This window comes from Panthera leo, chromosome C1 (genome assembly GCF_018350215.1).
Source record: "Panthera leo isolate Ple1 chromosome C1, P.leo_Ple1_pat1.1, whole genome shotgun sequence".
NCBI lineage: Eukaryota > Metazoa > Chordata > Mammalia > Carnivora > Felidae > Panthera > Panthera leo.
In genome coordinates, this window is record NC_056686.1 from 17,293,040 (window position 1) to 17,320,153 (window position 27,114).

General features: G+C 53.6%; 1 protein-coding gene across 1 annotated transcript in view; it reads right to left on the bottom strand.

The window, feature by feature from the left end:
- Positions 1-18: 18 nt before the first annotated feature.
- Positions 19-27,114, bottom strand: part of ASAP3 (ArfGAP with SH3 domain, ankyrin repeat and PH domain 3) — a 48,882-nt gene continuing 21,786 nt past the window's right edge. The window contains 26 exon segments of the mRNA XM_042951924.1: positions 19-1,441; positions 1,444-1,471; positions 2,653-2,712; positions 2,714-2,744; positions 3,270-3,498; positions 4,628-4,823; positions 4,959-5,066; positions 5,161-5,228; positions 5,835-5,950; positions 6,106-6,191; positions 7,134-7,311; positions 7,510-7,604; positions 7,832-7,965; positions 8,071-8,261; positions 8,383-8,431; positions 9,603-9,690; positions 10,004-10,073; positions 11,034-11,143; positions 11,320-11,406; positions 11,588-11,663; positions 12,131-12,216; positions 12,418-12,529; positions 19,469-19,518; positions 20,905-20,979; positions 23,394-23,539; positions 23,637-23,709. Coding sequence (XP_042807858.1) covers positions 1,398-1,441; positions 1,444-1,471; positions 2,653-2,712; positions 2,714-2,744; positions 3,270-3,498; positions 4,628-4,823; positions 4,959-5,066; positions 5,161-5,228; positions 5,835-5,950; positions 6,106-6,191; positions 7,134-7,311; positions 7,510-7,604; positions 7,832-7,965; positions 8,071-8,261; positions 8,383-8,431; positions 9,603-9,690; positions 10,004-10,073; positions 11,034-11,143; positions 11,320-11,406; positions 11,588-11,663; positions 12,131-12,216; positions 12,418-12,529; positions 19,469-19,518; positions 20,905-20,979; positions 23,394-23,539; positions 23,637-23,709 — 2,586 coding nt within the window. The 3' untranslated portion in view covers positions 19-1,397.

Here is a 27,114-nt window from a genome sequence, read left to right on the forward strand (position 1 = left end):
GCTCCCTTAGCAGGTCCAGAGAAAGAGTTCCAGGCCCTAGAATTCCCACCCCCTTCCCTAATGCTCTTCAGATCACATAAATGAAACCACTGGAATTTAATAAAACAAAAATCTTTTATTAGAGATGAGTGAAATAACAAGTCTGAGATGAACAAAACCAGACACTGGAGGCTCAGAAGACAACCCTGTTCCTGTGGGATCCCAGACCAGTCAGGTCTCCATCCAGGGTAAACAGTTCAGCCTCCTGGGCCAGACTGCTTCGTTGGCCATTGGCACCCTCCAGCCTCTTCTGTTTGGCCTGGCCCATCCTTGCCAGGGCCTCATGCCCAGTGCCCATAAAGCTGTTAGAGATTGATGATGGCTTAAGTGTACCTGTTTTCTAACATGGGGCTGAAAGTCATGGTGGAATTTCTGGCAAGGGGAAGGAGAAACTTTATTTCCTGCTCTCCCTTCCTATTATTTTCCTTCCTCCTTTCTTAGCTCTTTCCTCCCCCAAGACTGGAAGGCTCCTGAGTTGACCGAAGAAAAAGGAGAGAAGTGAAGATCGGTCATCTCCGACCATTCCTTTTCTTCCTGCTAAATCAAGGAGAGTAGGCAAATGGGGGTTACTCCTAGTCTACCTCCCGGCTGGGGAATATAACAGAGGTGCCCGGGAAGGCTGCGCTGTCCCTTGAAAGGAGTACTCTTCAGAGTTTTTACTTAACAGCCAGTTCAGCATGAGCACTGGCCAAGCAGAAGGCACGCAAGCTATAGACAACTGCAGGGTCTCATCGGTGTAAGCCAGCCGACTGTCTGCCCCTGGGCCGAGGACCATCCCCTGGGATCTAGCCCTGCCCATTCCCAAGCCCAGCCTTGGGGACCAGCTTCCTAGCAAGGGACCACATCTGCAAGACCCTTGTCTTACTTGTGTGACATCTGGACATAGAGAGAAACTCAGGAAAGGAGTCCTAGACTAATGAATGTCCAAGAAGGCAGCCCTTTGTCTGGTAGAATCCCTGGTCTGGACATGAAGCATGAGGGTAGGCCGGCCTTACTCTTACGGAGCCCCCAGACTGAGAGAAGAAGCAGAGTTCTGGTCTGATGAGAGACTGAGCATTCTCAAGATGGAGAGTAGCTCAAGAATCTCAGACCCAGCCCTCTGGCTCCCTGGCCTCTGGGCAGTGATGGGATAGAGAGGAAGGAGCCACCATTAGCCCTAACATGGGCCCAGTGTCCTGGGCAAGGGGTATGGGTCCACGGCAGGGAGGAAGGCCAGCCACGGAGGCACAAGGGACAGAGACAGCAAGACCCAAGGGAATGGACGCCTCAGTTCCCCAGTCTTGCGGGTTCAAGTCCTAGCTCTGAACATTGGGGCCCAAACACGGGGGTAGTTCGGGCATGCAAAGGCCAGCAAGGAGCTAGTCTTGCAAAAGCTGCGCAGAGTTTCCAGGAGAACCCCCCTTCTTGAGCCCTCTCCTTCAGTGAAGCCAACCTGGGGATAGAAGAATGAAAATTGATAGTTTCTAAGTACCTATATTATATATTTTAAAAAATTTTTAATGTTTATTTATTTTTGAAAGACAGAGAGCAAGAGAGCGTGCAAGTGGGGCAGCAGCAGGGGCAGAGGGAGACACAGAATCCTAGGCAGGCTCCAGGCTCTGAGTGTCAGCACAGAGCCTGACGCAGGGCTCGAACTCATGAACCGCAAGATCATGACCTTTGCTGGAGTCGGACACTTAACCAACTGAGTCGCCCAGGCGCCCCGTCTAAGTACTTTTATTATATACCAGCTGTTTATCTCACTCGGTTTCACCACCGTCCTGTCATGGATGGATGAAATTATCCCCATTTAACAGACAATGAAACTGAGGCTTAAAGAAGTGAAGCCACTTTTCCAAGGCCTCCACACTCTGAAGCCCGGCCTCTTCTTAGCATGCACGTCTCAACGACAAGTATCGGCTAAATGCTGGGTGACAGATACCTGGTTGTGGACACAGATTTGTGTCTGGTGCCTGACTTTGATACAGTGAGAGTGGCAATTCCTCAGAGAGACCCGGTTCCTGCCCCTGCTGCCTCCCGCTCCCAGCACTGACACCCACGGCCACCCCTGAGGAATCCCCAGGGGAACAAGGAACAAGCAGTTTTATTCTCAGCCCAACTGGCTCTGTCCTGTGCCCACTCCCAGTTCCTCAACTAACTATGGGTAGCTGTGAGAGGCTTCGTGATCCAGCAGAGAGAAGTCGGATTAAGGATGAGAGCCCTTGCCTGGTCCCTGTCACATGCCTCTGTGCCTGGGAGTTGGCAGTCTCAGCAGATTCCTACAAGGGGACAGTCGGGCACACTAAAGACTGGTACACAGCCACCCTAATCCTGCCTCATCTGCAGGGAGGTGAGACCTTCTCTGAGCCTCCAGCCTGGTTGACAGGGGCTCGCTCAGCCTTCCCGGAGAGAAGCCAGGGCTTGGGCATCACCACCTCTGCCTGGGCTCTCCCCAGCTGCATGTGTCCTGGGCTGTGGTGGGAAGGGCAGGCACTGACCAAGCTGCGGCCACCTGCTCTCATATGTACCCCAGTCATGGGGAGAGGTCCCCCACCCCAACCGCCTCCCGTTGACCCCCTCTGCCTCCCACGTGTCCTGCCACCGCCCCTCAAACCATGGTCCCAGAGCTCATACCGGCGTGTTCCTTCTGCACAGAGGCTGCCTGGCTGAGGGACAGTCTTCCAGGCTCCGGCCCACCCCGCCGGTAGGAGCGGGTGCTCTCGGAGCTGGAAGGCAGGGAAAGGCCAATGTGACCTCACACTGAGAGCCCCTTAGTGCGGGGGAAAAGAGCTCAGGTATAGGCTGGGGCCTAAGCAGGTGGGTAGAGAACCCCTCGAGGCCCCCAGGCTTAGAACTGACTCCCGAGGGCTCTGGAGACTTCCCCGTATCTACCCCCCAAACTGCAAACTGAAAGGGCTTGTTTCCAGGGAAGGGAGGACTGGATCCTGCGCTGGAGGTGGGAACACAGCAGAGATCCCACTGAGAGCCTCCCGACTCCCGCCTCTAGACAGGAGGGACTAAGCCTTCACTTGGCCTCCAGCAGTCTGGGTCTCAGGCTCCTTCCCAGACTCAGGAGCAGGTGTGTGAGGGGCAAGGGGCCCACTCACCCTCCACTCAAGGGCTAGCATTCTGTGTTAGTCATGGGCCTCAGAGCAGGGAGGTATCCCAGGCCTTAGGTAGGCACCACTGACGGGTGGGGAAATACATGATGTGCAGAGGGAGAGGGGAGACTTGCCCAGCTGGGCCCTCACCTGAACTTGACCGGGGGATACATCTCCGTGGGGGTGGTTCCAGATGTCAGGCTGGGGCGGGAGGGGCCCGGGGGCTCCCAGAGGCCCTCCTCAGAGCTCGGTGGGGGGGTTTGGCTGGGACCTCCAGCTTCCCCAGGGCTTGTGAGGCCGGAGGGGGTGGAGGCTGGACTGCCCAGGCTCTCAGGGGCCCCAGAAGGCTCTAAGCTCAGGCTGGGGACTTCGGAACGATCTAGAATCAGAAATGATAAAGCCTGTCTTTACCACTTACTCTGTTCTCAATTCAAAGCAGTCCTTGGCCTCAAGGGTCTATGGCTGTCCCCACTCCCGGATGCCACCCACCTCCCCGGTGGTCCCCTTCAGCTCCTCCCCACCATGCCCAGTCTCATTTGCTATGATGGCCAGGCCACACTGATGCACTTTTGGCTTCTACCCCTCCTGCCCCTCAGTCTCAGTCTGGACTCTTCTGCTCATTCCCCAGGCTCAACGCAGATGCTACCCAGACAGGATGCCTTCCTCAACCACTCCCCAGTCCCAACAGGACACGCTCCCTCCCTCCCCTGAGCTCCCAGAACAAGGCTGTTCGTTCTTTCAACGAACAGTTCTTGAGAAGAGCCAGGCGCTGTGCTAGGTGCAGGAGAAATGCTAGTCAACGGAACACTCCTGTCCTCTTGAGATTTACACTCTTTGTGTGTGTGGGGGGGGGGGGGGCGGGGATTTACGTTCTATACCATTGTGTCTATTATTGTAATGAACTGCATTCCAGCTTCTTTTTTTTTTTTTTTTTTTTTTTTTTTTTCCAACGTTTTTTATTTATTTTTGGGACAGAGAGAGACAGAGCATGAACGGGGGAGGGGCAGAGAGAGAGGGAGACACAGAATCGGAAACAGGCTCCAGGCTCCGAGCCATCAGCCCAGAGCCTGACGCGGGGCTCGAACTCACGGACCGCGAGATCGTGACCTGGCTGAAGTCGGACGCTTAACCGACTGCGCCACCCAGGCGCCCCGAATTCCAGCTTCTATCTCCCCCACTAGACTGTGTCTCAGTGTGTGTAGCTCCCCAAATACTGGAGACACAGTGGATGGTCAATAAATGCTTCTCTCTCTTTTTATTTAAGGAAAGCATTGAAGAATTTGGAATGAGACAGACCCGGGTTTGAATCCCACATCGGGGACGTATTAGCTGTGGGGTTTGGGGGATGTTACTCCACACCTCTGCCCCTTTACCTGTAAGGGGGACACGATGACCTCTGCCTGACAAGAGACCATGAGGGTGATATGAGCTCACGCACGCACCCTTAACTCAATGCGCTGGTGACAGTGAATGGTATGATGAGCATTTTTCTGGGCAGCCAGTCATACCTCCACTGGTATGTCCCACACGCCCTTGGACCATGGTCCGAGAAGGGTTTTTGACCGGCAAGGGCGGGGGGCAGGCCTCACTCTCGCTCTGAGGGGCAGCTGGTCCCAGGGTGGCGATGGCCTCGTACGTCTTGTTGCTGAGGTCGACCCTCCCGCTGGCCCAGCGGGTCTGGGCTGGGGGCTTCAGAGGGCAGCGCTGCAGGGGCAAAGGTATGGGAGAAAGGATGGTGTGGTTCCTCCAGTTCAGCCCTGCCCCTCCCCACAGCAGGTCCGATCTGGCTCTTTCCATCTGCTCTCTCGCGAAGGCCCGAGAGATGGGGTGAGGACCCACCTTCTCTTCTTCCTCCTCGTCACTGTCGGAGCCAGGCTCTGTGGAGAGTCCCCAGGAGTAGTCCACGTGCAGAGGGAAGGCGAGGGTCCCCGCCCGGGCCTTCTCCAGCTGCCGAAAACAAAGCCTTGGCAGTTCAGAGGGTCAGGGGCTCCGCAGAGAAAGAGGAAGGGTCGGGGGCTTCCCCTCCTTTCCTAGACCTCACCAGCTCCTCACACTCCTTGTGCTGCTTCTTCCTGGCTATGTCCACAGCTGTCTCTCCTGCCTCGTTCACTGTGAGGGGTAAAGTCAGGGGTCAGGGTCAAAAGACATTATAGGTTAGAGGTTAAGATGGGCCTCTGGAATCAGACTGCGCTTGAACCTCGGCTCTGCTACTTCCTGGCTGCGTGATCTTGGGCAAGTCACTTAGCCTCTCTGGGCCTTGATTTGCTCATCTACAAAGTGAGTATAATACTCATACCTTTCTGTTGAGGTTGTTGTGAGGCTCTTGTGCCAAGAGCACTTGGCCCCTTACCAGGCACATGTGAAACAGTAAATAAATAGTGGCTACTATAATCACTATTACTGGAACTCAGCTAATATTCATTTGCTTAAATACTTTCAGACACATTCTTTTTTTTTTTTTTTATCTTCTTAGCAGCTCTACTTGGTCTGTGGTATTATACCCATTTTACACATGAGGAAGCTGAGGTTCAACAGATGAATGGACAGATCCCAAGGTCACAGAGGTGGTCAGAGGCAAGCTGGGATTAGGACCCAAGTCTGTCTGCAAAGCCCATGCTTGTTACCAGGGCTCTCCGTCTGGGAAGAAGGCAGGAAGTGCCACACGAGGGGTAGTAAGGAACCGGAAGTCTGGCAGAGGAGGCGTCGGGGCCCCACCTGTGCCAACCGAAGCTCTCCCTTTCAGCAGCAGCTTGAGGCAGTCGGGCTGATTGTAGAGAGCAGCGCAGTGCACGGGACTGTTCCCGTCAGCAGCCTTGGCGTCCAGGTGACCTCTGGGGGTGGGGGGCCGGGGAGGAAGGAAGGGGAACAGACAGGCAAAGGGGTCAAAGTCAGGGGGGAAAAAGACGGAAGGGGGAAGGGGAACGGAGAAGAGAAAGGAACAAGGGGGAGTATGAGGAGGTGGGCAGATGGGCAGGGAGGTTCTCACCCATTTTGGATGATGAAATCCACCAGGGGCAGGGAGGCCTGGGTGGCGACTCTGATAGCCAAGTGCAGGGCAAGCTCTCCAGGTGCCTGGGTACACAGCCACACCTCTGAGTTTCCCCCAGTCCACCTGCCCCCAATCCAGTATTACCCTCCTGAACTCTCGCTGCCCTGGACACCTCCCGACATAAAGCTGCCAGAACCCTGAGAGAGGAGACCACAGGGATGGAACGTGCTTGGGAGGGAGGTGAGAGACCATTCGCTCACTGCTTCCTTCATTGGCTCTGCCTCCTCTTACCCCCAATAACAGGTGCTTCCCAGCCTTGGTTCTTAGCCCTGGGCTCTCTCTGCTCCTCTCTCTCACTGGCCCCTTGAGACCTCAGCTAACCTCATACTTTCAGCTCTATCACTCACGTGTAGGCTGTTCCAAATTCTTACCTCACCTAAGTGCTGCACCCTCGCTGCCCACTGGGAAGCCCCACCCACAAAGACATGACATTCGATCTTTTTCATGTACAGTCAGCAACTCCTGTCAATTTATCCATTCACATGTCTCTGATACCCTTCCCCTCTGACTCACCCCCTCCCGGCTCACTGGAGTCGCCAATGCAATAGCCTTCCCTGATCTACTCTGACGCACCCTTACCCATTTCCAAGGCTAGTCGAGGAAACAGAAAGATACTAATATTCATTGCACACATATTATATGCCTGGCCCTTTATATACATAACTTAATTCTCACTTCTACCCTGTGGGTGCTATCATCAACTCATTTTACAAATGAGAAAACGAGACTCAGAGAAGTTAAGTAACCTGCTCAAGATCACACAGCTTGGAAAAGCCAGACAGCCAGGAGTCTGGCCCAGGTCTGCTCGACTGAAGTGCTGGGTCCCATTTACCCCTCTGCCGGGTGGGATTTGAGCAGATGTCAGAGGCGGGGCAGGGGGTGAGGGGAATAGCTGATCCTGGAGAAAGGCTGGGGAGTATGAGAGAGCGGGTGGGATATAAGTGGCCCTTGGGGGTGGTTCTCACCTGGCCCTCGGGCCCAGGCAGCAGCTGTCCAAAGTCCTGCCCGTTAGCGAAGGCCTCCAGTACTGACAGGAGGTCCCGGTTGCAAATGGCCGTCCGCAGTCTCTGAGGCTCGGGTGCGGACCGGCGGGCAAACCTGTGTTCCACGTACTTGGCCACAATATAGTCCCTGCGCGAGCTCCTGCCGAAGTCAACCACAATTGGAACCCTCCCACAGGAGATACGGATCTCCTTTTCCCCAGAACCACGTCCTAGACCTTCCAGATCCGAGGCTCCCTTCTCCCCAGACTTCTGGTCCAAGACCCTCCTGAGACCACGGGAGCTGGAAAAGCAGAATCCCCAGCCAGGATGTCCCCCCTCCACCGGATAATCCCCTTACATGTCACTCTCAGCGGAGGGCTTAGGGCCTCCATGTGAGGGCAGCTGGGCCTCCATAACCTCATTGAAGCGAGTGTTTCCGATGTTCAAGGCCAGCTGGGGTCGCAGGAAAGTGGTGGGGGTAAGACCGGTGGTTAGGACAGCGCCCCCTGGGGGACTGAGCCTCCGGAAGCCCCCCCGCCCCACATCACCCCCTTCCCGGCGCGTCAGGATCCTGCCCCACCTCTCCAGGGCCCACAGTCTCAGGTTGAGCCAGTGGACCCAGTCCAGCCTCCGACCAGGCCCCGCCCCCAGTGTCACCGCTGGCCCCGCCCCACCCTCACCAGCAGCTCGGAGGGGCCCAGCAGGTCCAAGGTGAGGGACTGCATGCGCGAGAAACGCACACCCAGCTCGCGGTGGACGCCCGAGCACTGGATGCAGGTGAGCACGCCCAGGTTGGTGCTGAGCCACGTGGGGTCTGCAAGGTGGAGAAGCTTGAGCCTGGGGATGGGGGGGTGGGGGCCCCCCCCTCCCACCCTCCCCTCCCCTGCCACCTCCCTCCCCGCCCCGTCCACTGGCTGACCTGCAGCTCCGCAGTCGCAGCACTGGCCATTTCCGGGCCTGCTCTTCACCTCCGCGATGAGCAGCTTCGTGAGGTCCTGGGGCTCCCCATCCAGCCCAGCGCCCCCCCAGGGCCCCGGGCCGCCGCTGGGCTCCCCGAGGAAGGCACTGCTCAAGGCCTCGTCCTTGCTGTTCTGTAGCACTGACACCCACCTGCGGAGAGCATGCCGGGGGGCCCGGGAGTGACACCCGCAGGGGTGGGGTCCCCAGAGGCTGGGAGGTAGCTAGGGCTCCCCTGACCCCACCCCCAGGCTGGCCGTGGGGAGTCACTCACGCCTCACACTCATGTTCATCCTCTGCCTGGAAGTGGTATGTCCTGTTGTCTGTGGGGAGACCGACGTGTGTGTGGTCCACAGAAATCCTGTGGACCTTCCCTGGGCCCAGGGAGCCCTCAACCAAACAGCTGGGCCCGGGGGGGGGGGGGGGGTGGGGGGGGGCTTTTGTCCCTGAGGAGCCAGGCTCTGCAGAGCTGGGGTGGGGAGGGTAATGACAGTGGCCAGTAGCACAGGCAGTTTCTCAGAAGTCACCTCCAAAGGAGGAGCCCAACAAGAAGCCTCTGTGTGAAACCCCAGTTACAGGGTCCAGGGAACAGGACCCCACCCAGCTCAGAGGCAGAGTATCCTCCGAACCTACTGCCATCACCCCACTTGGGCCCTCAGCCTCCTCCTGTCTGGTCTCCTTGTTCCCCAACTCCCCCTTCCCCCAACCTGTACCGGCTGCCAGATTGTTGTGCCCAAGGTTCCAATCTAATCATGCCACCCCCTGCTCCAGGACACCCTGTGGCTCCCTATTACCGGGAAATCAGGTCAAAACCTTTAAGAGGCATTTCCCGGGTCTCATCTCCCATCGCTCTCCTCTGTGAACCCTACACTCTGGCCAGACTGGCCAGACCCATTGTCCTGCCCCCATGTCTTTCACCATGCCAGTCCTGTCCCCTGAAATGTCTGCCCCCAAACTCTGTGTTGTGTGTTCTTCAAGGCTGCACTCAAATGCTCTCTGGCCCAAACAGCCTTTCCTGATTCCTCACAGCAGGGCAGGGCTTCCGCTCCCTAATCTTTGACAGTGCTGTATCTGCACCTCTCTTCTGGATACATCCCTGCCAGAGAGAGCTCCCTAGGATGAGATCTGGGTCTTTCTCAGCCTGCACTGGTCCCCATGTAAAGCCTGGCATCAAAGCCTCCAAAGGATGGAGACTGAAACTTCTAAAGAAATGATAATTTTGAAAGCCCAATTACCCCAATCCATTCAAATATACTTTACAGAAATAATCGTATTTAATGTGGGATGTGGGTACATTTTAATGTTTAATGGGATGTGGGGTGTACCTTCTAAAAAGAGCACCCAGGGCCTAAGGAGTCTGATGGCCGCAGCAGCAGCTATTTGATAAACACACGTGGGATTGGACAGAGACCCCTAACTGAAGCCTCCTGGGAGCTGACAGGTCTCTTCGAGAAGCCCTAGGCAGTTGTTGGAGAGGAGACAGGGACTACTCACGGGTCACCAGGTCAAAGCACTTTTTCTCCTCGGCATTTGGCCTCACTTGGCACGTCAGCAGGGTCAGCTTCACGGGGGGCCTGTTTATCTGTGGGAATTGGGGACAGAGGATTTACATGTTACCCTCTGGGCCTCCCAAATCCTTAGGCCTCTATTTCCCAATCTGTTAAATGGCTATAATAGTCCTGTTCCAGTTCACATCTCCTCTCTCCCAGCACCTCATGGATTGTGGAGTGTGGGCCAAGACTACGTTGGGAGCTTTCAATCCCATCCTTCCTCCCACAGGGGGTCTCCAGCCACCTGGATCCAGGTTTGGGGGCCAGTGCTAGAGGGAGGGCTTGTTCTGACCAGTGAAGAGAGGACCTATTGAGCCCTGAGACCCCCTCTCCTCCAGGCCTCACCGTGCTGTGTGAGATGGTCAGGCAGCCGTACTTGACTCCACACTTCCTTTTCTGCCAGACTCTTCGAATTCTAGAGCCCAGAGGGACAGAGAGACACTGACCCAAGGCTCACGCCCAACTCCCCCGTATCAGAAAACACAGCCCTGGGCCAGGTCTCCAGCCCCACCTGTATGACCTCCAGCCACACCTCTTCACCTCTTCCATCCCCTGACTCCTACACCCCTCACTTTCTGGGGCTCCCTTCTGATGGAGGAGACCTAGTCCTGCCCTGAGGAAGCTCCCAGTCTGATGGGGGAAACACAGCCCCCACTCTCTGGGAATCCTTATTCTAAAGGGGAACATGTGACCCTGGCCCTCTGAGAGCTTCTAGTCTGATGAAGGAGACACTGCTCCCAACCCTTAGGGAGCTCCTAGTCTGACAGGAGCATCAGGCCCTTGACCACACCGATGCATTATGATTAAGGATAAAGCAAGATAGATACTGAGACCCCCAAAACAGAAATTAGCAAACCCACAATCCAAAGCTACTTGGTACTTCTTTAAGAGGTGAATATTAATTGGTATAACAAAGCTATTCTTCTCTGATAAAAGCTGATTAGTAAACAGAAACATGAATACATCCCCCGGAGCCTTTGCATTTCACAGACTGATTTTTTTTTTTTTTTTTTTTTTTTTTTTTTTTTTTTTTACACCAGGGAGCAAGGCACAGTCAACGCTTTCATTCCCAGGCATATTCCGTATATTAGAGAGGTTAAGGGTGAAGGCACGGGGACAGCGTAGGGCCTAATAAGTGTTCAGTAAGGGCTAGCTGCTACTATTATTCTTTTTCAAGTTAAGAACAACCAGTAAGTTCCAGCAGGAGTTCATGTGCCTAGGATTCTGAAGATCTTGCACTGCTAGAGCGGAGGGGTGCTGGAACCCTCAGAGTCTATGCAAATGATGAGAACAGTCCCCCTGGGCGGCTCCCCCAACCATTGTTTACTGGCCGTGTGGCTTTGGGCAAGTTACTTGAGCTCTCTGAGTGACTTACCCGTCACTTTTCTTGTACAGAAAGCCCACCTTCTCCGTCCCAAACTGCTTGTTGCCTTGGTGCTGATGGATGCTGTAGCCACCTCCCGAGTTCTTCCGGCTCAGATTCTCCTGTTCCTCGGACACGCAAAGGACACCTTAGGGCGTCTGGGAAGAGCCTCACTGCGCGGGGGTCTCACTCAGGGAGACTTCTCAAGGGCCCCTTGAAGTGGGATCTTCCTTCTCTCCCTCCCTCCATGGCCGGCCTTGGGAGAAGGCATTCATGTGGGCATGACTGAGGGGCTGACCTCTCTGCTCTCAAGCTGCAGTGTCCCTCGGAGGGAGTCCCGGAGCTGGGTCAGCTTCTGTAGCTCCTCCTCCTGGGCTTGACGCAGCTATGGGACAGAAGGCAGGACCCCGCTGTCAGCCCACAGATGTGCCGGGTGCACAGCCCGGACCAAGACTTGCAGGGCAGCAGCCTTGCTCTCTGGGCAGGGGCCAGCTCTTCCACACCCCCAGATTCTCCCGGAAAGACAGAGGACTTGACCACGTGCCCAAGGGTGAGGCCCGACTTACTGCATGTACAGAGGCTGCCAGCTTCTCGATGAAGGGGGACAGGCTCTGAGCGGCCTTCCAGCCATCTTGGAAAAAGCTAAGAGGCGTGAGGCCAAACGGGGGACAAGAAAGAGGAGAATGAGGGAGGCAGGAAGGGTGAGAGAAGGTGCTCCAAGGATCACAGGGCCCCTGGGGGCAGTACAGCCTGCCTGTCAGGAGCAAGCTCTCTGGAGTCAAAGTTGTCTGGGTCCAGATCCCGCGTCCCAGCTGCGTGATGTTAGTAAATCTGAGCTGCAGTTTTCTGAGGACGAATGGGGGTTTCTCCTGGCTCACGGGGCTGTTGGGGGACTGAGTGAGCGCAAACGTGTAGAAGTACCTAGTGCCTGATACATGGGGAGCCCCCAGTAAAGAGGAGCCCTAGAAAGCATTCCCAACAAGGCACAGGCGGAATCCTCGAGGGCCTGCCAGATCCTGGGGATGGGCCTTGTTTTGTGTTGTCTGAAGGGTTAATGGTGAGGGCCATGGGGTGGGGGTGGGGGTGGGGACAAGGGAGAAGAAACCTACTTGTGCTGGGCGTGGAAGAACTTGATGAGGCTTTGCAGGAAATCAGGACCCTGCTTCATCTGGCTCTCCCCGGCTCTCAGCAGATACTGGGGAAAGAGCAGGGCTAAGTGTGCAGCGTGTGCAGAAGCTGAATCCTGGGGGCAAGGGGCTGCTGTCCCCACCCCGGGCTAACCTTGGCCGTGACTGAACCTCGGTGATATCTCAAGTGCCATCTGGATAGGACCCCGGGGGTTCGGGAGGCGAAGAGACACATCCCAACCTCCCCTCACCCCTGCGGCGCCCCTTACCTCACACATGTGCAGCTGGAAGACGCGCCGTTCTCTCTGTGTGTCCTGGGCCACCTCCCCAGGGCTCCCTCCTGTCACTCTGGCCCGGTCCCTTTCCTTCTCCAGCCTGGCCCTAGGCCCCAAGGAAAGAGAGGCCCGAACAACTCTTGCCATAGCCCCTTTCACCACCCACCACCTCCACATGCCCCTCTCTGCCACGGGCACACGAGAGTGAGGGGGCCCTCCTGGGTGCCAGCTGTGTGGTAGGGCTGGGGGACAATGGTGAACAAGGAGGATCCAGGTGGGGGGAAAGGAATCAAATCGCAGCCGCGAAGACTAAAATAGGGGATCCGACCTCGCCCGGCTGCTCAGGGAGTGCTGTTTGAGGTGAGATCTGAAAGGCTGAGAGGTAGCCTTGGAGGAAGCTAGGAGCATCAGACCACGTGGTAGCCGGAGGCAGGGGGCATCGGGGCTCAGGGACGGAGATGGAGAGGAAGGGGCTCCAGGTGAGGCACAGAGGGGCCAGATCACGCGGGGCCTAATTCAGATCATTGCTCCCAAGAGCGATGGGAAGGAGCTGAAGGCTTTTATGCAGGAAGGCGACAGGCTTAGATTAGGGCCAGGTGGGGTTTGGGGTGACCAGGCTGATTTTGCCGGAAGGATCAGTGGCTCAGAGGATCAGTAGGTACCTTCATACTTCTGAACCATGGAGCTTCCCATCTAAAGCTTAGAAAACCTTTGTCTTTTTCTTTGTGAGCAAAGACAGCTTGTAGCTAAGAGTAACCTGGGCCTTCCCCCTACAAGATCTCAAGGGTTGGCTGTTTTCCCTCTTTGGGGGTGGCTGGATCTGTTTGTAAACGATTTCCTGGAAATCCCACGCCCATCAGACCACCCACTCTCAGCCGGGAGAGTGTTTCCACATCTGGGGCTGGGCACATGTAACCACAAATCCTCTGTAAAGCAGATGTCTTGCTTATCAGTTTTGCTTCCAAGTAGGTACCAGCCCTGAGCAAAGATGACAACTGTGGGATACATTACAAGGATCACTACCCCTCCCCAAGCCTCAGTCTCCTCAGCCGGGAAATGGGGATCCTTATCTGTACCCAGATGAGACAAAGTATGCAGAAGACTTAGCACACGGACGACCCTACAGCTAGTATTATCATAGGTCCCTCCAGGCCTCGGTTTTCCTGTCTGTAAACTAGGGAAGCAAAGGCCTAGGCAGAGTCCTCAGGTCCATTCTGGCCTTAAAGTTCCAGGCCCTACTGAGGTCAGTGTTTACATGCAGGATCTGTCCCTGGAGACCCGTTGAGCCATTCCTCAACCGTGGAACTACGGATGTTCTGACCAGATAATTCCTTGAATATGGAGCTGTTCAGTAGATGTAGGATGTTTAGCGGCACCCCTGACCTCTACCCACTAGACGTCAGTAGCATCTCCCAGTTGTGACAGCCAGAAATGTCTACTGGGGGGGGGGGTGCCCCTGAGTGAGCCCCACTACTCTAGAGTGGGGGTCTGTAGGTTTAAAAATTTTTTTTCTCGGGAGTGGTTATTTTTCCTTTCCCTAAAGCTTTATGATACCCCGAGAGGGAGTCTGTGGCAGGCTGGTGGAGTTAGGGTGGGGACTGACCCTGTGAACTGGGCCGGGGCGGGGGGGGGTCATGGCAGATGCTATTTCAGGGGATCAGAAGATGAGCAGCAGGGAGGGGCAATGGCTAAGGCTGTGGTGTGCCCGCAGTGAGCCTGGCAGCTTGCTAAGAGGGCAGGAGACAAAGCAGGCAGAGCGGCTGGGAGGGGTGGAGGCATCTCCCATGCACACTGCTAACCTCATCTTTCACTAGTAAAAGTGAAAAATAAGCTAGATGGCTATCAGTGGGAAATAGATACATTATGCTCTGGCCATCTGTGGGAATACTATGCAGCCGTTAAAAAGGATAAGGAAGATCTATACGTACTGGCATGGAAAGACGTCTGCTCAAGAGTAAATGGGTGAAAAGGAAGCACAACATGGGACAGTGGCTAGAAATGTGTGTTCTAGATTTGAATAGCAGCTCTCTCACTTAACCTTTATAAATCTAAGCTTCAATGTCTCCCATTTCCAAAATGAAACAAATGCTGCCTGTTCTCAGATGGCATAATGCACGGTACAGTAGCCCCTGGCATACGGTAAGCCGTCAGGATTATGATGATGCTAATGATATTGATGAGTATGATAGTAACTACTGGTGATTCCTTTAGATAATGTTTTGTTTGTTTTTAGCATGGGGTACTTCCTGATTTATTTAATATTTTTCGTATAGGCTCTAGTGGAGATTAAAGGACAGAGGCTAGTTAGCTCAGGATAGAGACAAGCTGTAAAGTATAAATGGCTTCATGAATTACCACAGCTCTGTCCCTGCCTCAGCTAAGGTAATCTACAGAGCCATACCCTACCAGGTCTGAGATGACCTCAGACTACTAGCTGGGGACTTGCTTTTTATTCCACCACACCCTTCCCAGAAAAGAGCAAGTCCTATTCCCTCCCTGTCCTCAAAGGATCACCAATGTTGTAGAAACATTTCCCATGCTGGGAATATTTTATTTCCTTTGAATGGAGTTGCAGCAGAAGGAGTGAAATGAATATTGAGTGAAAAGCAGTGAAATGCTAGTTACTGAGAAGACCAAGGTTACTGGAGAAGGGGACTTCGGGGAGCAGTGTAGTATTCAGACGGGGAGCAGGCACTCCCGGTGGAGTGAGGGGGTCAGTGAGGAGGATGGAGGAGAGGAAAGGAATCAAAACGAACCATGCACCCGCTGACCTGATGCCTTGGAATCGCCTCTCCTGTGATGCCTCCCCCGGCCACCCTTCCCTCCACCCGATCGAAACCACCTGTCTTGTCTGCCGCCTCAACGCCGACACTATTCTCACGGCACCGTCGCTTTGTATCTTCATTATTTATCCACCCACCTCTCTTCTCGCTTACGAACCAGTGGGATCCACTAGGGCAGGGATTGGGGTGGCACTCTCTTCCTTATTTCTTACCTATAAATTGGGGATAATAACAGCCCCCTTCCCTGCCAAGGGGAATAAATACATCAGATAACAGATGTAAAGAGCTTATCATGGTACCTAAGGTAAAAGAAGCTTATAAGTAAGTATAAGTACCAGCTGCTATTATTACTAATTATTATTTTTAAGCACTGATATTGTGTTGGGCACTCTGCTAGACTCTTCACATGCTAAAGTGATAACCCCAGGAGGCAGGAATCATCACCCCATTTTATAGGTGAGGAGCCTGAGGCCGAGACAAGTCACATGTCCAAATCTCTCGGCTAGTAACTGCTGGAGCTAGGATTTGAACCCAGCATCTGGATTCAAGCCACCATCCAGTCTGTCGGATGCTCCAGGCTTGGGGACGGCACTGGTAACCAACGCTGTGTCCCAGATTTGCCCCATCCCTCCTTCCCTGTCTGGTTCCCTCTGCTGGTGACAGGCACAGTGTCTCTTTTTTTTTTTTTTTCTTTTTTTAAAAAAATTGTATTTATTTTATTAACTTTAAAATTTTAATTCCAGTATGGTTAACGCATGGTGTCCTATTAGTTTCAGGTGTATAATACAGTGTTCGACGGTTCTAGACATTACTCTCTGCTCATCACGGTAAGTGCACTCATTAAGCCCCATCACCCAGTTCACCCACGCCCACGGTATCTTTTCTGATAGGCCACAGTCAGAGACTGTTTCACAGAAGATGAAGCTGAGACCCAGAGGAGGGAAGGGACTGTCCAAGAGCCCAAGCTGGCCAGGGGAAATGCTAGGAGCAGAGGCCTGGGATCCTGCCTGTCAGCCCCTTGCTGTGTTACTCTGATCGCAGTTCTGGCTCAGAAAGATTTATCTGGCTCAGATAAATACTTGTGGAACCACAGCACCAGGTGCTTCATATGCACTGTGTTTATGTCATCTCCACACCAACCCTGCAAGGGTGTCACTGGCCCCATTTCTCAGATGAGGAAAGAGACTTGCACAGGGAACACCCTAGAAAAACTAGGTCCCTGCCCAAGGGATGCCTTTCTTCACAGCTCCAGGTGGACAGGGGAGCCCTCCTCCTATATGAACAACCAGGAAGTGAGGCTCCTGGTGGTATCCAACAGACGCTATTCTGGGCCCTTCCAGCTGCTGCCCAGACTGGTTTGGTAAGCATGAGGTGGAAATTACAGTAACTCACAGCGCACCAATATCTAGCTATACCTGAAGCCCTCATAAAAAGGAGCGTAACAGACGCCTGTGCCAGGACAGGTAGCTCAGCCTATGTAACGTGCCCGGCAGGAGCCAGGAGACCGCGGAGCAGGGCAGAAAGAGCACTGGGTTCTAGTCCAGGCCCTGTGGATTACTCACTGAACAACCCTCACCAAGCCCCTCTCTCCCTATCAATTACACAGTCTTTTCTTAAACAAAACCTTGCAGGCAAGATCAATACGTAAATCTGGTACGGGGCGCCTGACTGTGGCTCGGTCAGTGGAGCATGCGACTCTTGATCTCAGGGTTGTAAGTTTGAGCCCCATGTGAGGTGTAGAGATTACTTACAAACAAAATCATATACAAAAACATACGTATATGTATGTGTATGTAAATCTGGTAAAAGCAGAGCTGGTTGGAGATGGTCAGCAGAGTGGGGCTTATTCTTTCCACTTGGTAGGTGATGCCCTGCAAGGCTGACGGCTTAGTCAAGGGAACTCAGGAAGACGCAGACCATGTGATGGCCCCACATCAAATTGCTGGGAAGACTGCCTGCGTGGCCACGCCCCTCTCTGGGGCTCTAAAGAGAGCAGATGGCCACGCCCACCACCGTTCCCACACCCTCCCCCGGGGCGGGGCGGAGGGTCTACAGGCACAACAGCAGTAGAGACCTGAGCGCTGCTGGAGTGGGGAGTCCTGGCCTTCCTTCAGCCTCCCTGGGGCTGGAGGAACACTAAAGCTCCAGGATCTCCTTCTTAGAATTGAACCTACAGAAGTAATGATTCTGGGAGAGAGCAAACATTTAGTTCCAAGGATGCTTCCCCAAAGTCAGGGGCGGAAGAAATACATTACGGATCATGCGTATGTTGAAACACAGTGTGCCCATTTAAGTGACGATGTATATGAATATGCAATGATGTGGAAAGACGGTCATGATGTATTTTAAGTTTTATTTTTATTTTCTTATTTATTTTGAGAGACAGAGAGAGAGAAAGCATGAGTAGGGGCGGGGCAAAGAGAGAGAGGAAGCGAGAGAGAATCCCAAGCAGGCTCCGCACCGTCGGTGCAGACAGAGCCTGATGCGGGACCGAACTCATAGGCCGTGAGATCATGACCTGAGCGGAAGTCAGAGGCTTAATGACTGAGCTACCCAGGCGCCTGGGTCATAATGTATTTTTAAGTAAAAGAAAACTCAATATGATTATTATGTTCTCAGTCTTGTAAAAAATATTTCTTTATATATAGGAAAATGACTAGAAAGTTGTTAATGCTTTGGTCTTGGAAATTAAGCTTTTCCAGGGCTCCTGGTGGCTCAGTCTGTTAAGCATCCAACTCCTGATTTCCGTCAGGTCATGATCTCATGGTTTGTGAGTCTGACCCCCTTGTCTGGTTCTGTGCTGACAGCACAGAACCTGCTTGGGATTCTCTCTCCCTCTTTCTCTCTCAAAATAAATAAGCTTTTTTTAATTATTATTAAAGAATTTTCCTTTTGGTCTTTGGTAGTTTCCCCTCCTCCCACTTTTTTAAGTGATAAAACTAGAGCATCCGCCCATACTATGTAAAAACACTCAAATAACAGGGGCGCCTGGGTGGCTCAGTCGGTTGGGCGGCCGACTTCGGCTCAGGTCATGATCTCGCGGTCCGTGAGTTCGAGCCCCGCGTCGGGCTCTGGGCTGACGGCTCAGAGCCTGGAGCCTGCTTCCGATTCTGTGTCTCCCTCTCTCTCTGACCCTCCCCCGTTCATGCTCTCTCTGTCTCAAAAATAAATAAACGTAAAAAAAAAAAAAAACACTCATATAACAGAAGTACTAGCTGTTCCCCACAGGGCCCTCATCCTCTCCTAAGGATAATTAAAGTTTTTTCTTCTTTCCTCCTCATTTCCTGAGTTATTCACAATGGACACATACTGCTTTTGCAAAATGCAAGAGAAGACAACAGTTTACAAATAGTAAACAGAGCTCTGAGGTACGGTGGGCCTGGCCGGGCCCTGGCAGAGTCCTATAGACAGGGCCCGAGGAGTCTCTGCTCTGGGGGGACTGGCTCCTTCCGTCCCCATGATGTGCCAGTAGCCAGTGAGAGGTCTGGAGTATCGTGAGGTGCGCACAAGAGGCGCGGGTCTGACACTGACTCCCTTTCCTCCTCTATGTCCGACTAAACGCTTACAAATAACCACCTGGTGTTGCAGAAAGAGGATGAAGGGGCGGGAACCCCAGCTCCGCCTCCGCCTCCCCGTGTGGCCTTAGGCAGGCGACTTAACCCGTCTGAGCCTCCAATTCCTCCTGACGCTTGGGAGGCTAACACCTCCCGCACAGGCTGGGTGGTTGTGGAGACTTACTGGCATGCAGCCTTTCCCTCTCTCTGCCCACTTCTGGCACCACTGAGCAGATGGGTCTCTGAGAGCAGGATCTCGAGGACCCTTCACAACTGCCCCCCTTTGGTGGTCCTGCAGTCCAGCCCCCAGACTCCTGTCAGGCCTGGGCATAGATCACCTCCTGTAAATGCCTCTAGAGAGTGAGATGGCGGGTGCCTGGGTGGCTCAGTCAGTTAAGCTGAACCAACTTCGGTTCAGGTCACGATCTCACAGTTCGTGAGTTCGAACCCCGCGTTGGGCCTTTTTGTCCAGGCTCAGAGCCTGGGGCCTGCTGCAGATTCTGTGTCTCCCTCTCTCTCTGACCCTCCCTGGCTCACACTCTATCTCAAAAATAAATAGACATTAAAAAAAAAAATGTTAGAGAGTGAGATGCCATGCGCTTTTGGGTGACACGTCCTGGCAGCACTGAGGTTCTCCCCCTGTCCAGCCTCCTTCTGCAACACAAGATTCGCTCCCCTGGGCAAACCACCCTGACCGCAGCCACTTACATTTTGGCTTCGTAGTCCTTCCACGCCTTCTCCAGCTGCTTTTTGGAATCCTGTGGTTTAAAAAGAACAATTTGCCCAGGGGCGCCTGGGTGGCGCAGTCAGTTAAGCGACTGACTCTTGACTCTTCTCGATTTCAGCTCAGGTCACGATCTCATGGTTTGTGAGTTTGGAGCCCCGTGTGGGGGAGCCTGCTTGGAATGCTCTCTCACTGCCCCTCCCCCACTTACACATGGGAGTGTGCGTGCACACACACACACACACACACACACTCTCAAAATAAAAAACTAAACTAAAAAAAAAGAACAATTTGCCCAAAGGGGCACTTGGGGGCTGGAATCAACAGTATGCTTTGCTACCTTTAGGAGGACCCTGTGCTTTCATGCTCCCCTATGCTGCTCAGAGCCATACTCCAACCAACCCCTGCCCCATAGCCCTTACTGTAAACCTCACCCCCCAAACGAGACCCGACCAGCACCATTTCTCAGGACTGAACCCCTTCTCCCACCTGACCTCTTCCTATAGCTGCTAAGAATCAGCTGGGTTTGGTGGGCCTTGGCCTGAGGTACGGGAAGAATTCTGAGTCCTCTTTCTCAGAAGGCAGAGATCGCCAAGAGAATGAGGAAGATGGAAGTCAGACTCCTCCCCTAACTTTATCCCACCCTTTCTTGTGCCTGGAACCAGATCATCCTCTCCACAGGAAGGGTACACGTAGAGGGACACACGCACAGAGAGGCTGAGGAGTCTACTCAGGGCCACACAGCAAGCCGGTGAGACCTGGCTGATCTCTGGCCTGGTTTGCCTGGGCCTCATCCAGCTGGAGTGCTCACACCCTCCAGAACTGTCCCCGTCAGCCAAGTTAAAAAAGCTGCCTGGCTGGTTTGGGCGGTTCCCAGGCTGGTGGCCGGCCTAAGGCAAGAGGGAAGTCTCTGGAAGGAGGACAGCTTCTCCCCTGGGCCTTCTGGGGCAGACTTCTCAGGGAGATTATTCTGTCGCTTTCTTTGAGTTCTGCTCTGCCTGGAGGCTAGGGCTGCCAGGTGCAGAGAGCAGCCAACACTGGAGTTGGTAGCCCCAGATCCCACCCTGGCTCCTTGGACTAGCCAGGTAACCTGTAAACAGGTTACCAAACTCCCTGGGCCTCGATCTCCTCAACTGCAGAACAGGGACGGCAGTACCTACAGAACCCACCTCGTAGGGTTGTGGTAAGAATTGCCTGACCCGTTTCCCGTAAGGGCCCCGGCAGACAACAGTTCAGCCATCCCAGACTGACCCCAAAGCCAGGTCTTCCCGCCCCTCCGAGGGTCAGCACTCCCACTGTGACAGCCTCACCTGACCTCCGGCTTCAGCCCAGCCCTGTCTGCCCTTCGGTCCCCTGCCCACCTCTTTCTTACTCCATCCCATCACCTCTGGGCACCTCCACTCCCCGAATGGAAACTCACCTGTCGCCCGTCCCTCAGTTGCCCCTTCAATAGACTGTCCAGGGGGAATGAGACAATGTTGTTCAGATTCTGAACCTGGAAAAAGCAGAGACCGCCATCCCCTATCTTGGGTGACCATCTGTCGAGCCCCAAGGGGCTACAGGGCACAAGGAAGGGTCAGAGGGCAAAGGAGGGCCCTGGGGTGAGGGTAGGGGGCAGAAGGGGTGGCAGAGCCGGCCCCTGAAAGCGCTGTTTCCCCTTCTCCTGACTAACCCGGCCTCATCGCCTCACAGCTCCAGGAATATCCACGGTCAGCCCATCTCCATTCCTTTGCCACGAGCACCCTCCCCTCGCCCCTCTGACTCTGAAGTGGCCATCTGCTGTTTGTGTCTGGCCAGCTCCCCTCCCCCATCATGTGGGGAACCCTTTCCCCTGTGGTCACGTGAGGTAAACACAGGAGTCAGAGCTGACCAGAGCACCCCATCCTCGGGCAATAGGGACTGGCTCAGGTGCACAATTCGAGCTGGCCAATCAGGATCCTTCCTGGAACTTTCTGCCAGAGTCCTGGGAGAAACACTGGGTCTTTCTTCTGGTGAGACTGTGAATCTGGGTCTGCTGGGCCATCCTGCCCACTGAGCAGACACAGAGAGAAACTAAGAGAAAGAGAAGAAGCCTAGAGCCAGTTGCATACCTGGATTTCCCATTACGGGGGCCAATGAATTCTCTTTATAACAAATCCTAGTTTGAAAAAACTTTTTTAATGTTTATTTTTTTATTTTTTATTTTTGAGAGAGAGAGAGAAAGACAAAGTATGAGCAGGGAAGGGGCAGAAAGAGAGGGAGACACAGACTCTGAAGCAGGCTCCAGGCTCTGAACTGTCAGCACAGAGCCCGACACGGGACTCGAACTCACGAACTGAGAGATCATGACCTGAGCCGAAGTCAGACACTTAGCCGACTGAGCCACCCAGGCGCCCCTAAAAAATCCTGGTTTGAATTGAGTTTCTATCATTTGGCAACCCAAATTGCCTGTCTGATATTTTAGTTCACCTTTCAAAGTATAGCTTGGGTCTCCCCTCCTCCAGGAAGCCTTCCTGATTGCTCCTCCCCATGGTCTACGCTGACCTTCCCCTTTCTGAACCATGGCAGCCTCTGACCCAACTCGCTGGGTTGTGCCAAGCTACTGGTTTGTGCCAAGCTACTGGTAATGCTTGGTGTCGTCCCACATCTCAGCTCCTGTCTCTCCCACTAGACTATGGCTCTCTAAGGCATTAGCCTCTTCCCTGTGTCACCAGCCCCTCGTACGATGCCCAGCACAGAGTAGACCCTCAGCAAAGCTTAGTTTGACTGAAAACAGCAGGAGGAGAGGTCAAGACAAAAGAGGTCACTAATTCAGTTGAACTCACACACTAAAGCCCTACATACGGGACAGTGTGTGAGGCAGTGCTATGCAGAGAGGTACAATCATGACAGGTGGCAATATTATCTATCACTAACTGCGCGCTTACTCTGGGGTAGGCACTTAACTTGCGTAACCTCATTATAACTCTGTGAGGTGGGTACCATTATGAGCACAATTTTACAGACGGGGCCCAGGCAGAGTGAGCGACTTGGCCAGGGACACCCACCCAGAGAGCCGCAGAGCAGGGCCCGAGTCTAAGCCTGAGGTCTGGGGGCTCAACCACCAAGCAAACTGCGTCTCAGAGATGATGCAGCCAGGGCCTGGGCAAGGGAGGGACTGGAGCCACGACAGCCAGTCCCAAAGCCATGGAGCCTGGGGAGCGACGGGCTTTCCTGAGGTGCTACAGCCAGGCTTGGGTTCAGACACTGGAGCCGGACAACCTGGGTTCCACTCCGGCAGTGTGAACTCGGGCCAGGTGCTTAACCTCGTGCCCTAGTTTCCTAGCCCGTAAAGCGGGGAAGACGGTAAAACCAAACCCACAGAGCTGTGCTCCAGGATTGGATGAGTTAACCCACGTGAGGCACCGAGAACCGTGCCTGTTCAGGGGAACAGCTTCTATCTTGGACCACGTGCAGGAGCCGAGAGGCTTGGTGAGGGGAGGTCGTTCCCAGGCTTTGTGGACACAGCAGATGCAGTTGGGAAAGCAGAGGGCAAAGAGGGTTAAGGGGAGGCAGTGGCACAAAGGCAGGAACCCCAGGCTCTGCCCTCCCTTCTCCCGAACCTCCTCCAGGAAGCCCTCTCTTCGTGGGGCTCTTCCCCTCTGTGAGGCCCATCTGCTGCTGGGTACTCGCACAGAAGAGAAAGAGGAGGGCAGGGTCAGAGGGAAGGCGGGGAAGAGAAGACATGGGGGGAAAGTCAGAGGAGAAGAGGAACGCAAATGGTAGGTCAGAACTGGAAAGGGAACTGGGTCTCTGGTCAAGGTCAGGGGAGACTGGAGGTCAAGGGCAACCCCCGAGAAGGGTGGAACCTTTCTCAGTCAGGTTCTTAAGCCCACTTGATGTACCCTGAGCCTAGGCTAAGGGCTGGGTGAGAAAGGAACAGGGCCTCACCAGGTTCTTGAAAAGTGCAGCCACCTCGCGGGTGAACACGGCCAAGTTCAGGAAGCCGGTGGACAGCTCATGACTGTTTTGGGACAAGTGGCTGTTGCCCAAGGACTCTACAGCCTCTCGGTACTGCTCCTCATTCTCCACGTGGCCTGTGGAGGCAGAGAAAGGCAGAGTTCGTTCCATGCTGGGGCTGGGGCTGGGGAAGGGGCTCCTTGGCCAGGCTGGGCGTCAAGCAGGCTCACTCACCAAGGCCGGAGCTGTGGATCGCCCGCACAGCTTTCTTTATTCTCTGCAGGATGGCCTGGTCTCCTTCTAGGATCTGGAAGCAAATGTGGATAGAGTTCAGGGATGCCCAGCTGGGAGGAGTGCCGGACTCCATGATCCCACCCTCGAAACACACGTTTAACGTTTCTTCCCCGGGGTCCCCCTGCACCCCCCACCAAACATAAATAGACCACCCTCTTCCACCCAGACCACATGGGAAACATAGATCGGTCACACCACTCCAGAAGACCACAGACTTTTCTCCCCAACTCCAGTGCAGGCCAGCTAAACACAGCGATTGCAAGGCATGTGGCACAGTGGGGACAGCCAGACCTGGATTGGAACCCTGACTCTGGCACTACCTACTGCGTCAATCTAGACAAACCTGTTAACTTCTCTGAGCCTTGGGTACCTTGTCTGCAAAATGGAGATGACACTATAGACTCCTGGAGGTGCTGAGCAAATGGATTGGTTTTACAGATATATACAAAACGCTTGGGGCGCCTGGGTGGCTCAGTTGGCTTAGCATCCGACTCTTGATTTCGGCTCAGGTCAGGATCTCGTGGTTCGTGGGATGGAGTCCCACATCGGGCTCTGTGTTGTACACGCAAAACGCTTAGCAAAAGACCAGAGGAGAGAATGTGGACATCTCTGTATTCTCGAAGACAAATCCCAGGCTCAGGAAGCAGAAGGGGCCGCACTCCACCCCGACTGGAAAGAACTGGTGGGACAACCATCTCTGTGCGTTGCAGAACAGACAGCAGACTGTGGGGAAGGCCAGGAGATGTGATGGTGAGAAGCAGGACTCGCGTGCCTTGGGCAGGGGGGTGCTCGGCTCAGCTCAGATCAAAACCTCCCCGACACAGTCCTCTTTCAGTTGGGGTGCAGAAGCCCCAGCCCCATGGAGCCCTTATGAAATGCTTCGTTAAGCTGGAAATTATAGAATGTTAGGGCTGAGAAGGGCTGATAGAACCACAGATGAGGAAACTGAGGCCAAGAGAGGGGAGCGCCTTGCCCGGAGTCAAACAGCGGGGCAGGAGCAGAGCTGGGTTTCCAGGGGCTGCTCCAGTACCATGGTTCACCCACACACCCAACCACACGCCGCCGCCCCGCCCTGACCCCAGCCCCACCTCTTTTGTCCCGTGACCAAAAAAGGGATCAGAGTTTATTTTCAAAGAGTTACCTTCAACGTGACCAGGGTTAGCAAACACATTTGGCATAGTATCTCCAAAGATTCTAAGTGATATTCACAGGAGGACATGCACAGGGCCGACCTCAGGGGCAATGTGGGGTGTTCTCCGAAGCCTCTGGCATGTAGGGAGCCTCTAGAGGGAGGGGGGTCTGGGTTTGAAGCTCAGCTCCCCTGCCCAGGTGCTGTGTGACCTCGAGCAAGTTGCCTATTTGCTCTGAGCTTCCTGATTAGCTATCTGGAAAATGGAGGAAATCCTGAGTATGAACATCATGTGTGGGACCAATGGAGGCTCATCCCAGGGATGAAGAAAAGAGTCAAGGACTTAGGGAGATGGGGGGAGAGGAGGCCATATTTGAATCAGCTAAAGAACTAAGACATTCTCCTGGAGAAACAAAGACGAGGGGGAGGACAGTTCCCAAAGACCTAGGTGAGGGAATATGCGTTCGCCAAAGCCCTCGATCCCCACCTCGAGACTTGAAAGGGAAAGCTAAGAGACGATTAATTTAAGGAGCTGTGACTTTACGCCAAACGACAGCGTAGGTTAAAGATATGAACAAATTCCAAAGAGATTTAGAAAACTCCCTAGAAGGCAGATCCGCGTGCTTAGCATACAGAAAATACCCAATAATTGTTTACCTAAATGAATGACGTTTTGCAAAGTCCTGGGACATGCACCTGAGAAGTCTGTGTCCGTGATACTTTTCGGAGAGTCTCCCCATCCCACGACACAGATTCTCTGAAAGCTGCCCTCCTCCCCTCTAGCGGTGGGCCCTTGTCACCTTGTTTGTTTTAGCCACAGTTGACTGGACTAGGGTGGACACTTGACCCAAGCTGGCCCAATCAGCTTCTCTCTCCAAAGAATTCGGAATCAGGCTCTGGGAAGTTAGCTAACTGATCTGAAGTACTGAAGCTGGGACATCTTTCCCACCATGTGCAAAGAGAAAAGAACAAAGCAGACGTACAAAAGAAGCAAACGAGACCCATGCGGCCACAGAAAAGCACTAGAAAAATGCTGCTCTGGTTTCTGGCACCTCTCCCGATCCCGCACCCTGAGAGGCTCCCCTACACTTCCTGTCCTTGGGTCTTCATGAAATATCCCCGAATCCATCCAACAAATTCCCCTAAGTGCTTAAGCTGGTTTGAGAGGATCTCTCTTCCCTACAGAGACTGCTGGTTGGCTCCCAGCGTCCATTCTCTCTTCTTCTTTAGCAAAAAGAACCCTGACTTTTCCGACGGCCACTCGGCCACTCGCGAGAGAGACGACACTTCCCAGCCTACCTTGCAGGTGAATATGGTCATATGACGAAGTGCTGACCTATGTAATACAACGGACATTTCATTTGTTAGCTTTCAGAAAGTATTCTTAAAAGGAAGGGGGAGCCCCTGGGTGGCTCAGTTGGTTGAGTGTCTGACTCTTGATTTCGGCTCAGGTCATGATCCCAGGGTTGTGGGATCGAGTCCCACATCGGACTCTCTGCTGACAGCACAGAGCCTACTTATGATTCTCTCTCTCCCCCTCTGTCTGCGCCTCGCCCCCTCAAAACGAATAGATTAAAAAAAGGAAGGGAAGGACTACACACCTATTAAAATGGCCCAAACCCAAAACAATGACAACACCAAATGCTGATGAGGATGTGGAGAAACAGAACTGTCTTTCACTGCTGGTGGGAAGGCAAAACGTTACAGCCACTTTGTTAGACAGCTTGGCAGTTTGTTACCAAACTAAACATACTCTTACCATACAACCCAGCAACTGCACTCCTTGGTATTTACCCAAATGAACTGAAAGTCTATTGCCACATAAAAACTTGCACATGGATGTTTACAGCAGCTTTATCCATAACTGCTAAAACTTGCAGACAATGGCATATTGTTTAGCGCGAAAAAGGAGCTCCCAAGTCACAAAGGACGCAAAAGAACCTTAAATATATATTTCTGGCTGGCTCAGTTGGTGGAGCACGTGACTATGGATCTCAGGGTTGTGAGTTCGAGTCCCATGATGGGTGTAGAGATGACTTAAAACTAAATTGTTTTAAAAGATGTATATATATTACTGAGTGAAAAAAGCCAATCTGAAAAAATTGCATAGTGATTCCAACTATGGGACGTTCTGGAATAGACCAAAGTGTGGAAACGATCAAAAGATCAGCGGTTGCCAGGGGAAGAAGGGATAAACAGGTGGAGCACAAGGGACTTTTAGAGCAGTGAAACGATTCTGCATGGGCCTGCTCGTGGATACGGTCACTATGCATTTGTCAAAACTCATAA